Below are 11,842 nucleotides of genomic sequence, written 5' to 3'. Positions count from 1 at the left end.
TCGCGGCGAACTCTCGGCTATTTCGGGCAGTGTAACATGCGGTAATACACTACCTCCTAGGTACCTCCGAGGGCGATGTGGATCATGTGGTAAACTGTAGTGGCACTGGCAATGGTGATGACGACGTCGATATCAATTATGTTCATGTCAGGTACATGTAAGGTACCTATGCCACCAATACCATGAATGACGGACATATCAGGTACGGCCGACCTAGGTACCTAAGTCGCCTTTACCAGGTACATCAGGTATAACTTGATATAACCTGGAAGTCTTGAATGGCCTCGTCAAATACCAACACCAATGCGGACATTTGGCTCGCTGGGGCCTTGGCCGCCTTCACCGTCGACCTGATCGTATACCCGCTGGACACGGTCAACACGCGATTGCAGTCTCCCGCCTACCGCACCCTCTACCGCAATGCCTCCAACACTGCCTTTACCCCGGCCCTGTATCGCGGACTGTATCAGGGCGTCGGGAGCGTAATCATCGCCACTCTCCCCTCCTCGGGCGCCTTTTTCAGCACATATGAGGGCATCAAAACCCTCTTCGGCGATAATGGAAATGCCGTCGTGAATGCGGCTGCTGCCTCAGGCATCGCTGAGCTGGTGTCGTGTGCCATTCTCACGCCCGCCGAGGTCTTGAAACAGAATGCGCAGATGGTCAACCATGACAATGTGAATACTACTTTGAAGAATGCGAAGAATGCGAAGAATCCTTCCAAGAATGCCACGCTGCACACTCTGCAACGCTTCCGCTCCAACCCTCTCGCTCTGTGGCGCGGCTATGCTGCATTGGCCGGCCGCAATCTGCCCTTTACCGCCATGCAATTCCCCCTGTTCGAGCACATCAAAACCAGCATTCGCCGCCATCGAGACGACCGCGGCACCCGCACCAACACGCTGCTCGAGAGCGCCATCATTACCGCCGTGAGCGCCGGCGCCGGCGGCAGTGTTGCTGCCGTCGCCACCACCCCCGTCGACGTGGTCAAGACGAGGCTCATGCTGTCGGCCATTGACCACCAACCGCACTCGCTGCACACGGCCGAGACCACCACCACCACCACCGCTGCCGCCGCCGCCAGCACTGCTGCTGCTGCTGCTCGCCAGTCGGTCAAACAGGCCAAGGATGCCGTCGTGGATGCCACCGCCCACACCATTGCAGCCGCACGCCAGAACCCCTGGGAGGCATGGAAAGGCGCTACCTCTGCTGCACCCGGCCGGAAGTCCAGTCTCACCGTGGCCCGCGAAGTGATGCAGCAAGAAGGCGTCAAGGGATTGTTTCGTGGCGGCGCTCTGCGCGCCGTCTGGACCATGATCGGAAGTGGCCTGTACCTCGGTGTCTACGAAACGGGACGAATCTATCTGGCCCAGCGGAGACGTGTCGGTGACGAGGCCGAAGAATAGGTACATGTATCTGCCCGAGAGGGAACGAGGCACCTAATGTCGCTGGTGTCGGTGTGTCTACAGTAGAAAGATAGTGTCAGACCCGTTGGAGAACCTCGGCTACCTATTCCTAGGCACCTCTCACAATACCTACCTTACCTACCCTACCTACCTTACCTGTACTTACTGTTCCTTACGAGCCCCATCATCAAACGGGCTAGAAAGAGGAAACATCATCATGTTTTTGCTGATTATTGACCTGTATCATCATCTACTACTACTAAGTCACCAACAATGTGCATAACCTGGTCTGCATGTGGTCATTTCATGGCACTCGTCAACTTCTTTCGTTCCGCCTGCTGCTGCTCCCCCGACTCAAAGGCAGTCCATCTCCTCCGTCTCGCGATGGGCTCCGTGATCCCCGTCCCGTCTGCGAGTTCTTCTTCTGCGTCACACTTCTTCGCATGCTCTGTCCCCATGCGCTGTCTTGGAAAATCTCAGACACGGCACTGTTGGCGCGACTGCGTGCATTATTGTCCCCGCCGCCGCCGCCGCCGCCACTCCGGCCGTCTCCTAGCCCCCCCGGACTGGCGGGCGGAGAATGTAAATCCGATCCACCTGCGCCTTCGAGAGCGGCAGCAAAGTGCCAATCGGGCTGGATACTGCCACTGCTGGCTGTCGGTTGGTGTTGGGGCCGGAGTTGCGGACTGAGACGGAACTCTTCGCGGGTCGGGGACGAGGTGGGCGTGAGTTGAATCGATGTACTTCGCTGCCTCTGTGTCGTATCTCTGAGCGCGATGCCACCACCGCCACTGTTGGCGCGCGACCTGGGGCTGGATGCATTCGTGAGCCCACCGGCCGACCGTGGTGACGTGCCGAACGTGCCAGCAGTATCATCCGACTCTGGGTCCACACGTGTGATGCTCAGGGCCGGAACGTCGAGCTTCCCAAGCTGTGTGCCCTGGTGATCTGTCTCGTCCTGAACGAGGATTTCAGGCACACCAAACGAGGGTATTGCCGTCATTCGCGCATCCTTTTTGGCCTCAATCCTTCGCCGAAACTTGCGAGACCAATACAGCGTGTCGAAAAAGCCAACCACAATATGGCGGCTGACAGCCTCTTCCACACGCTGCAATCGTGCTCTGCGCCGTAGAAACTCTTCGAGTTTAAGACTCTTGCTGTCGCTGATGACCTTGTAGTGCGCCAATATCATGAGCAGTGCATTAAACGCGATGCCTTTGTCAGGATCGGCCGACACTAGCACTTCCTCGTAGAATGTGTTCATTCTCCTCCTGCGGTTTCGAATCTCCTGCACAGGCAAGTCGGCCAATCTCCGACTCAATTTGGCGATATCAAGTTCAACGCCCTGATGCAGTGACTGGCCATCCAGCGACAAATGTGGGTTGCGTCCGGCGCCCAATCGACAGTCTGCTATCAGCGACTTAACCGTGAAGTCTCCATCGTATATGCGCATTTCGAATATTCCCGAAAGCTCGCCGAGGAACCGAGGGAACTGTTCTTTCGTGATATATCCACTTCCGTCAGGGTCGTACTCCGCCCAAGCCTGCTTGAAGCGCCGAATCTCCTCGCGACTGATGATCGACAGCCCAGTACTCCGCTGATATACATATGAGAAACTCTCGTAAATCAGGGAGATGAACAAGTTGACAAAGATGTACATGCTGATGATGTTCCAGGAAATGAAGAGCGTATAGGCCCATTGCTTGCTGCCGCAGTCAGTGTCGTAGTACTCATCAGCTAATGTGCAATATGGTGGCTCAATATTGGCAAAATCCATCATCAGCTGATTCCAGCCCTCGCCGACGCTCATGCGAAACAGCAGTATCAGGGCCTTTGGTACGGTCCGGAAGTTGATGTTGTCAGACTCATTCGCCCCGAAGCGGGTTAGCCCAAATGTTTGCGTGAATGCAATCGCATACACGAGGAACAGCACAAACCACGTAGCCAGCAGGTTTGCAATGGCACTGAAGCTCGCAGCCGCCGTCTTGAACAACTGGTCCAGCTGATTGTTGCGGGGAATGAGGAGCAGAGCAACGGCAACCAGACACAACTTATGAATCTGCGAGGCGATGTTGCTGTGCACGTCTCGGAAGACCAAGATCGCAGTGATGAACGCTGCAGAAACGACCACTAGGGAGTACATGTCCCACGCACTCTTGCGGAATCTCGCCCAGGAAAGGCCCATGAGACGTATGAAGATGTTGGCCATGTAGAATAGCGTGCAGGCGAAGAAAATGAGCAGTCGCGTGAGTGTCCACGCCCAAGGTTCAGGGTACCATTCCATACAGAGGAGAATGAGATGGGCAACAAGGACGCCGGTGACAGTGCGCTGCCAGCGGCCCTTTTTCATGATGGCTTGTCTATAGCACCATTCTTGCCAGCTTTGCCGTCGTCGCTGTCGATTCGGTCGCTTTGATGGAGCGACTTGTCGCAGCAGCTTTCGCAGCTCCAGCCACGATCGCTGCTCGGCGGTCAAAAAGGCCACACCGGTCTGCTCGGTATAATTGCGCATGAAGACTGACACAAACAGCGTGAGCACGAAAACAGCGCCAAGCAGATTGAACAGGACAAAATAGACGGCATTGCCCTGTTGCGAGAACCAGGCCGGCTGTGTAAAGACTCCTGTGATGGACTGCGCGCTCCACATGAGGTCTACCCAGCCTTCTTGCGACACGACTTGAAAGAGGATGAACAGTGCGTCGCCGAAGGAGTCAAAATTGTAGGCAAAGTTGACCGGAGCCGCGCGTCGGGGCATGAGCATGTCGTAGCCAATAGGTGAGAATACCGATTCACCCACACAGTCGGTCAGGTTGTGGATGTCGTATTGCTGCCAGTCGTTGCACCATGTCATCTTGCCAGCGAACAAGTTGAGTCCGTAGATGGCAAACGGGATGAGCAAGCTGAGCGAGACGAAGGCGGCGCTCAATACTTTCCAGCCTCCCAACACAATGACAGAATGAAACGTGTCCCGAGCGCTGTCGCTGACGTTGAGCAGCCGGAGCGCTCTGAGAGCCTTGAATGCACCGACAGCGCGCGATCCGCTTCCAGGGTCGTACAGAGACGTGAATATGTTGATCCAGAGCGTGATAAGCACCACTCCATCGATGAATCCCCATGAACTACGGAAGTAAGCATTGGGACTCCAGAAAAAGCCGTCGGCGATGACCTTGATGCTGGCTTCTGCGGTGAACAGCGCGGCAAACCCAATATCAGTCCAGATGAACCAGTTGTACCGGTCACTGATGCCAGCGTAGCGTTTGTCGAAGTACTCCAGCTGGTACAACGGTGTTGTAATGCAAGCCAAGAGAACCATACCAACAATTGCAGCGTATATGAAGGCTGAGAAAGAGTACCAGATGGTGGGGTTGGGTTGCACGCCTTGTATACGCTGACCCCGGCCGGGACCGACGATGCGCATGCAGAATTTGCGAATCGGATTTTCCGGCGTGAAAAGATAGAGCGTGGTGTTGTAGTTTGGGTGCTGTCGCAGGTACTCGCGCTGTGAGATTTTGCGCTGCTCGGCCGCTGCAACCACTTCCTCGGCCAGCTGGCGAGGATTAAGCTCTTCGTGAGGCTTCGTCAACTGGAGTCGAGCGTAGAATGGGTTCGGCTGCCTGTTCCGGAGATGCTTGTTCAGCCATGCTCGACACTTGGTGGCCCAGCCGGATGGCTGCTGAATCAGATTGAGAGTCGATGCAGATTTCAGCCCAGCAGTAGGAGCGCGTCGCAAATCTGCTTCCTCCTGCTGAATCTCGTCCAAGAAGTCTTTCACGACGGCATCCTTGAGCAGCATCTCCGTGGCGGCAGATCCAAAGTCCAGAGGGTCCTGACGTTTGACTTGACCAAACTTGAAGATGGTGGCCAGAGACAGCGTTCCTCCACTGTCACCCCCCAGTTCTTTGCGCTGCAGAAACATCCTGACTTGCTGCATTCGTTTCTGATCCTCAGACACATCAAAATTCTCCTGAATGACCGCAATAAACATGTTGAGAACGACGAAGTTGGCCAGGCAGAACCAGATGATGAAGAACAACGCTGCAATCCAGGCTGTCCCATATTGCTTGCTAAATCTAGCAACGTTATACATGACCTGTGTCCAGTTTTCAGAGGAAAGTACTTGATACATTCCCAGGAAAGAGTTGAAAATTGTCGCAAACGTCACCTGAACATAGTTTCCTTGGCCGTCGAGCATCGGTAGCTGTCCACGAAACAGCTGAGATGCAAATATGGCGGCCAGGAAGGTGAGAAGGAATACAAACAAGATGAGGTTGAGAACACCGGAAACGTGCCTCAGCACAAGTAGAATGAGGTCCCGCGTAAGCTGCACGGCCAGAACCACTCGGTAGATGCGCAGAATTTGGAAGACCGTGAGCCAGGCGTATGGATCGCCCGAATGCTTGATCGGTGGGAGCTGAATGATGCCTGTCATAATGGCAAGGAACAGATCGAACCAATTCCGACGATGGTGGTGGAAATCTCTCCAGTCAGAAACGAAGCGAAAGGCAATCTCGACGAGCAGCAGCAACGTGACGGCAAGCTCAGTGTTGCCAATGAGGTCTTTGATGAAGGGTCCCATCGTATCAGTCCGCAAACTCTGAACGACCAAATCGAACACAATGACCAAAATCCAAAACCAGTAGGTCTTCGCGTACGCTCGTCTCAGGCCTGCGGTGTGCGCCGTGCTGCTCTGACGATCGGGTGAGAAAGTGTCTCCGTCTTCGACAGACTCCTCAGCAGGGTCCGCAGCGTTCATGAAAGCGCTGGTTTTACTCTCCTCTCGGATGACCTGGAAGGAGGACGTGATGACCGCGATCAACAGCGATATCAGCCAGAACGTCAGGAAGATGATCCCGAACGCGAAGAAGAGCGCTGCGGCGAGATAGTCTGAGTCGGTCAGATAGTACATGGTGTCAGTAAACGTATTTGAGGTCATGATCACAAAAACCAATTCCGCTGAGTTGAGGATGTTGTCGAAACTGATGGTGCCATTGTAAGGATTGCCGCCCTCCACGCAATACGACCCTTTCGGACACAGAAAGCCCTTGTGGTCGGCGGTGCCTGGCACGCCATCTGCTTTGAGCCAAGGCATGGCAGTTCCGTTGTCTGCGAGCCAGCCACCACAAAATTGGAAATTTCCCGCTGGGGGCGGTTGGTTTTGCGTATTGTTCCCGTCGGGACCTTCAAATACACATGTTCTGCGCAGGCTGGATTTGAAACTCTGGACCCCAACAATGGAGAACAACAGCCAAAAGAAGCCTATCAAGAAGGCAACGTTCAACAGGGTGGGCATGGCTCTTTTCAAGCTGCGGAGAATGACCGAAGTTCCGCTGGTGATGCCGAGCAGTCGTAGGATGCGCAGGCAACTCATCATGCGGAACACGTAGATGTGATACTGATGCTCAACACCTGCGGATCCCAACACAAAACTGATCCAGAAGGACAAAACGGCCACAAAATCCAGACGATTGAAAGAGTGTCGCAAGAAAGCTCGATGAGCCAGACGCAACTTTTGCGCCTGCCTTGAGCCACCGGGCACATCGTCGAATGTTTGGGTTGTGAATGAGCGCAGTAGCGAATCAGGCGCGGGCGCGTGATGCGCATCTACAGTATTGGATCGAAAGCCAGTCTTCGAGGGACTCCTGTGCAGCGCAAACAGAGCATCGGCCTTCATTTTGAGCGCTCTTCTCACGCCAACACTGCGATCGATGGTGCTGTACTCTACCGGATTGAAGATGAAGCCGGAGACCACAACTTTGACGACAATCTCCAGCGTGTACACGATGAAAATGCCAAAGAGTAGCCAGTCTGTCCAATTGGTGCCCCAGTTGGTCGGACGAGTGTCTGTGAATGCGTTTGGGGCCGCGTCCACAGCCAGGATGATCGTCTGAACAACAATCAGGACGAGTATCAAAGGTTCTACGAATGGATGTACCAAGAAGTTCAGCAGCCAGCGCCTCAGTCTGCTCTGCGATGAAAATATCCCCAGAGACTTGCCTTTGAGTGGATTGCGCTCGATGGGCGGCAGAACAGGCGAATCAGGCTCCGCTACCAGACGGGGTGCCTTCTCACTAGAGGGTGATCTAGGGGCTGCACTGCCATCTAGATTTCCTTCCTGGGAGGTGCTAACATCTTGTTCGATACGTGGCCGGATTATGGAGTGTTGTCGAGGCATGGACTGACCACGCTCGGCTTCGTTGCTTAGATTGACCACTCGCTGCGACATCTTCCGAAGCATAGTACCGGTTCGTGCCAGAGACGATTCCACGCTGGGCGAGAAGGATGTCGACGACGCGTTACGCTCAAGACCTGACGCCCGCGCGCCCAGCTCTGCAGTGGCCAGGTCATCACCTAAGCGTGTGCTGCTGCTACGCGATCGACTGCTGCGCGAGCCCGGCGAGAAGCGGACGCCCAGACCGCCTACGCTCAGTGCAGAAGCTGCCCGCCGTCGGGACTGCTGTGGAGTGCTCTGCGGAGCATCAGGAGACGGCTGCAGACGAGCAGGCTCGGTGAGTGGGAGAGTGTCATCGTTGTCATCCGCACCGCCAGGCGAGAGGAACGCTGGTCCGTCGTTTAGCTCGACAGACACCATGCGCTCCATGCTACTGTTGCGGCTCGGGGTCTGCAGTGGGGGCAGAGAGTCAAAAGTGGCTCTGGACGCGCGCTGAGGCATTGGTGTGACGTGGTCCTGATCCTCACTGTCCACGTCCGAGTCGCTGGAGTCGCGGTTGCGCGGCGCAAAAGACAGGCCTGCGAAGCCAATGGCCGCCTGAAATGCACCACGATCCGCGATGGGCGACCCGTGCTGTTCATCGTTGTCGCCGTCATGGATCCGCTCGTGCTCTCCTGATGGAGTGGTCACGAATGCCACGGGCGTCACCGGCGCGTCAATCGCAGTGTACTGTACGTTGCTCCTACCACCACTGCTGCCTCCGGCGTGGTTGTTTCTGTGTACGTCGCGCCGCGTGAATAGGTTTCGACCGCGATCACTGAGAGTCCGCCGATGCAACTCCTCCCGCGCAAGGCCGCCAGTGCGTCTGAGACCACCTCCTTCTCCTCCGCCTCCGCCTCCGCCTCCGCCTCCCTGCCCCTGTACCGCGCCTTCTCCTCCGCCACGTCGGTCGAGTTCCTGCAGTGGAATGGCATTGCTGGTCGACTGGTTCCTGCGGTGTCGAGCATCGCCTGCGGCGTCCATGGACTCCTTACTCCTAGCGAGTCTGGCCAGCACCGACGACGACCCTCATGGGCGCTACAAGGACGTTTTCGCTCGTCGTGGTGATGTCGTGTGTGTACAATCAGAGTGCGGCAGAAACAATTGTCGTAGCGGCACCAGATCAATGTGATTGTCTGTCGGTCGTCTGTCGGTCGTCTGTCGGTTTTCTATCGGTTGTCTGTCGGTCGATATGTTGGTTTACAACTACTGTATTGGCGGCGGTGCATGTGAGATGAGCGCAAAACACAATTGGCAGAGGCAAATCGACCACAAAGCGTTGGGTGTGATAGGTAGTTGACTACCACCTAGATGTGTTGTGCTGAGGGGCAACGGCCAGGGCGAGGTAAGTGGCACCTTCCCGCCGCGAAACGGGCAGGAGCTGCTGCAGGGTCTCTGCACTAGGAGGTAGCGCGAAGTCTAAACTCAAGATCTGAATGTACAGTTACCTCCTACCTCCTATAGTCGATCGATAGTCTATCTATACCCTGAACTTACTCGAAAGAGATAAGTTTCCGGCTTCTAGGTACAGAATACCGGCGGGGCTATAGGGCCGGGTATAGGCAGACCCTATTTCTATCTAGCTATAGACCCTATTCTAAGTTATTCGGTAATTATATACCCTTCTACTATAACCCTATCCTCTAAAAAACTATATATCTCCTTTACTTTCTATACCTATAACCTCCCTTCTAGGACTTCTCTTTCTACTAAATGCTAGATACCTTAGAGATACTAAATACCTTAGAGATACCTAGCGCGTATCTCTCTATCTCTATCTCTATCTCCTTGTCCTTATCCTTATCCTTATCCTTATCCTTCTCTTCTCGTTAGTTCTTCTCTTCTCTTTAGTTCTTCTCTTCTAAATTTTAGGTAAGGTAGCCTATAGAGACAGATAGGTAGGTATATAGGTAGGTATCTCTTACTTTATTAGTATAGAACGACCTCCTAGCCTTCCGAAGCGTAGCGTAGGTTAGGCGTAGAGGGGAGTAGAGGCTAATCAATCTAGGAAAAGTACATTAAGGTAGAAAAGTTAGCTCGAAAGTATATGCTCTAATTAGTACGATCTTTAGCGGTAGGGTACGCTAAATTTACTAGGCCTAATATATTACTACCTTAAAAAAAAGCCCGCTATAGGTAGGCTACCTATACCTCTCTATCCCTATAGGCTACTCTGTCTAAAATTTAGTAAAGAAGAATATAGAGAAGAGAAGGACAAGGACAAGGACAAGGATAGGGAGAAGGAGAAGAAGAAGGAAGAAGAGATAGAAAGAAGAGACAAAGAGAAGAGATAGAGAAAAGAGATAGAGAGAAGAGATAGAGAGAAGAGACAGAGAGAAGAGACGACAGATATACGTACGCGCATACGCGCGCGTATATATAGAAAATTGGCCGATACCGTACTACTAACGGACAGGCCTATAGGATATATTACCTATAGTAGGCCTTTTTTAAGGTAGTAACGTATTAGGCCTAGTAGATTTAGCGCGCCCTAAGATAAAGGATATACTAAATATGTCCTATAGGCCTGCCTGTTAGTAGTATAGAGTACGTACTAATCTTAATTCTTATATACGCGTATACGCGCATATGTATCTCTCGTCTCTCGTCTCTTCTCTCTGCCTCTTCTTCTTCTTTCTAGGCCTCTTCTTCTTCTTTCTAGGCCTCTTCTTCTTCTTTCTCGGCTTCCTCTTCTTTCTCGGCTTTCTCTTCTTTCTCGGCTTTCTCTTCTTTCTCGGCTTTCTCTTCTTTCTCGGCTTTCTCTTCTTTCTCGGCTTTCTCTTCTTTCTCGGCTTTCTCTTCTTTCTTAGCTTTCTCTTCTTTCTCGGCTTCCTCTTCTTTCTCGGCCTCCTCTTCTTTCGTAGCTTCCTTCTCCTTCTCCTTCTCCTTCTCTTCTCTTTGTTCTACTTTACTAAATTTTAGGCAGAGTAGCCTATAGGGATAGAGAGGTAGGTAGGTAGGTAGCTAGGTAGGCAATTTTTTAAGGTAGTAACGTATTAGGTCTAGTAGATTTAGCGCGCCCTACCGCTAAAGATCGCGCTAATTAGAGTATACGCCTTCGAGGATTTTTTCTAACTAAGAGCGTCTAAGCTAGATTGATTAGTACTCTACTTCTCCCTATACCTAACCTACGCTACGCTTCGGAATGTTTAGAGGTCGTTCCGTACTAATAAATTACTAGAATAGGGTCTATAGCTAGACAGAAATAGAGTCTACCTATAGCTCTATAATAGGATACCTAGTAAGGATTAAGAAAGTAGATTTATTGTACCTTAATATGTCCTATAGGCCTGCCCGTTAGTAGTACGGAATGTATAGGAGGTACCAATCTCAATTTTCGCGCGCGCACAGCGCGCGCATGTCTATGTCTACCTCTATCTCTATCTCTATCTCTATCTCTATCTCTATCTCTATCTCCTCGTCCTTGTCCTCGTCCTCGTCCTCGTCCTTGTCCTCGTCCTGTCCTGTCCTGTCCTGTCCTGTCCTGTCCTGTCCTGTTCTATCCTGTCCTGTCCTATCCTGTCCTATCCTGTCCTGTCCTGTCCTCGTCCTTGTCCTTCTCTTCTCTTCTCTTCTCTTCTCTTTGGTTCTTCTCTTCTCTTTGGTTCTTCTCTTCTCTTTGGTTCTTCTCTTCTTGTCCTTCTCTCCTGAATTTTAGGCAGAGTGGCCTGTAGGGATAGAGAGGTAGGCAGGTAGGTAGTTTTTTGAGGTAGTAACGTATTGGGCCTAGTAGATTTAGCGTGCTCCACTGCAAAGGATACGCCAATAGGAAATTGCCGCGCGGCCCGACGGGCGCTCCCGGACTGATTTCTCTAGCTAGAGTACACTAAACCTCAAATTGATTAGTACTCTACTCCCCCCTACACCTGACCTATACTGCGCTTCGGAAGGTTTGGAGGTCGTTCCGTACTAATAAGTAGCAAAATAGATATGTTTTACAATTTTGATCCTAGTAAGAATTAGACAGAGGGGTATACTATATAGAAAGTCTAACGATCGGCTATAGAAGGTAACTATACCTCCTAGAAGACAAGCCTATAGTTAATACAAGCAAAGTATATAGCGCGTTTACATCCCTATAACCCTATATAGATAATATATCCTATAGGTAGGCCTCTTAGTATTATAGAACGTCGGCTAATCTTGCTAATATAGAGGCTAATCTTTTCTACTAGAATTTGGTTTATATCCTCTACGTATACTGTATACCGTACCTAAATATACGCAA

At 52.3% G+C, this 11,842-nt stretch overlaps 2 protein-coding genes across 2 annotated transcripts; one reads left to right on the top strand and one right to left on the bottom strand.

Annotated features, from left to right (window-relative positions):
• Window positions 1-36: 36 nt before the first annotated feature.
• SEPMUDRAFT_129488 (mitochondrial carrier) lies at window positions 37-1,558 on the top strand (the record flags this gene model as incomplete). Its single annotated transcript, XM_016902287.1, has 3 exons — window positions 37-41; window positions 101-146; window positions 393-1,558. The coding sequence occupies 3 exons, from the start codon at window positions 37-39 to the stop codon at window positions 1,404-1,406; spliced, it is 1,065 nt and encodes a 354-aa protein (XP_016764694.1). The 3' UTR covers window positions 1,407-1,558.
• A 105-nt stretch (window positions 1,559-1,663) lies between these two features.
• Window positions 1,664-6,318, bottom strand: SEPMUDRAFT_145791 (Ion_trans-domain-containing protein). Its single transcript, XM_016903272.1, has one exon. It carries the CDS (start codon window positions 6,310-6,312, stop codon window positions 1,723-1,725), a length of 4,590 nt encoding a protein of 1,529 aa, XP_016764693.1. The 5' UTR covers window positions 6,313-6,318; the 3' UTR covers window positions 1,664-1,722.
• Window positions 6,319-11,842: the final 5,524 nt, after the last annotated feature.

Source organism: Sphaerulina musiva, assembly GCF_000320565.1.
Source record: "Sphaerulina musiva SO2202 unplaced genomic scaffold SEPMUscaffold_1, whole genome shotgun sequence".
Lineage (NCBI taxonomy): Eukaryota > Fungi > Ascomycota > Dothideomycetes > Mycosphaerellales > Mycosphaerellaceae > Sphaerulina > Sphaerulina musiva.
The sequence above is the reverse complement of the archived record's forward strand: the minus strand, read 5'-3'. Positions and strand labels throughout refer to the sequence as shown.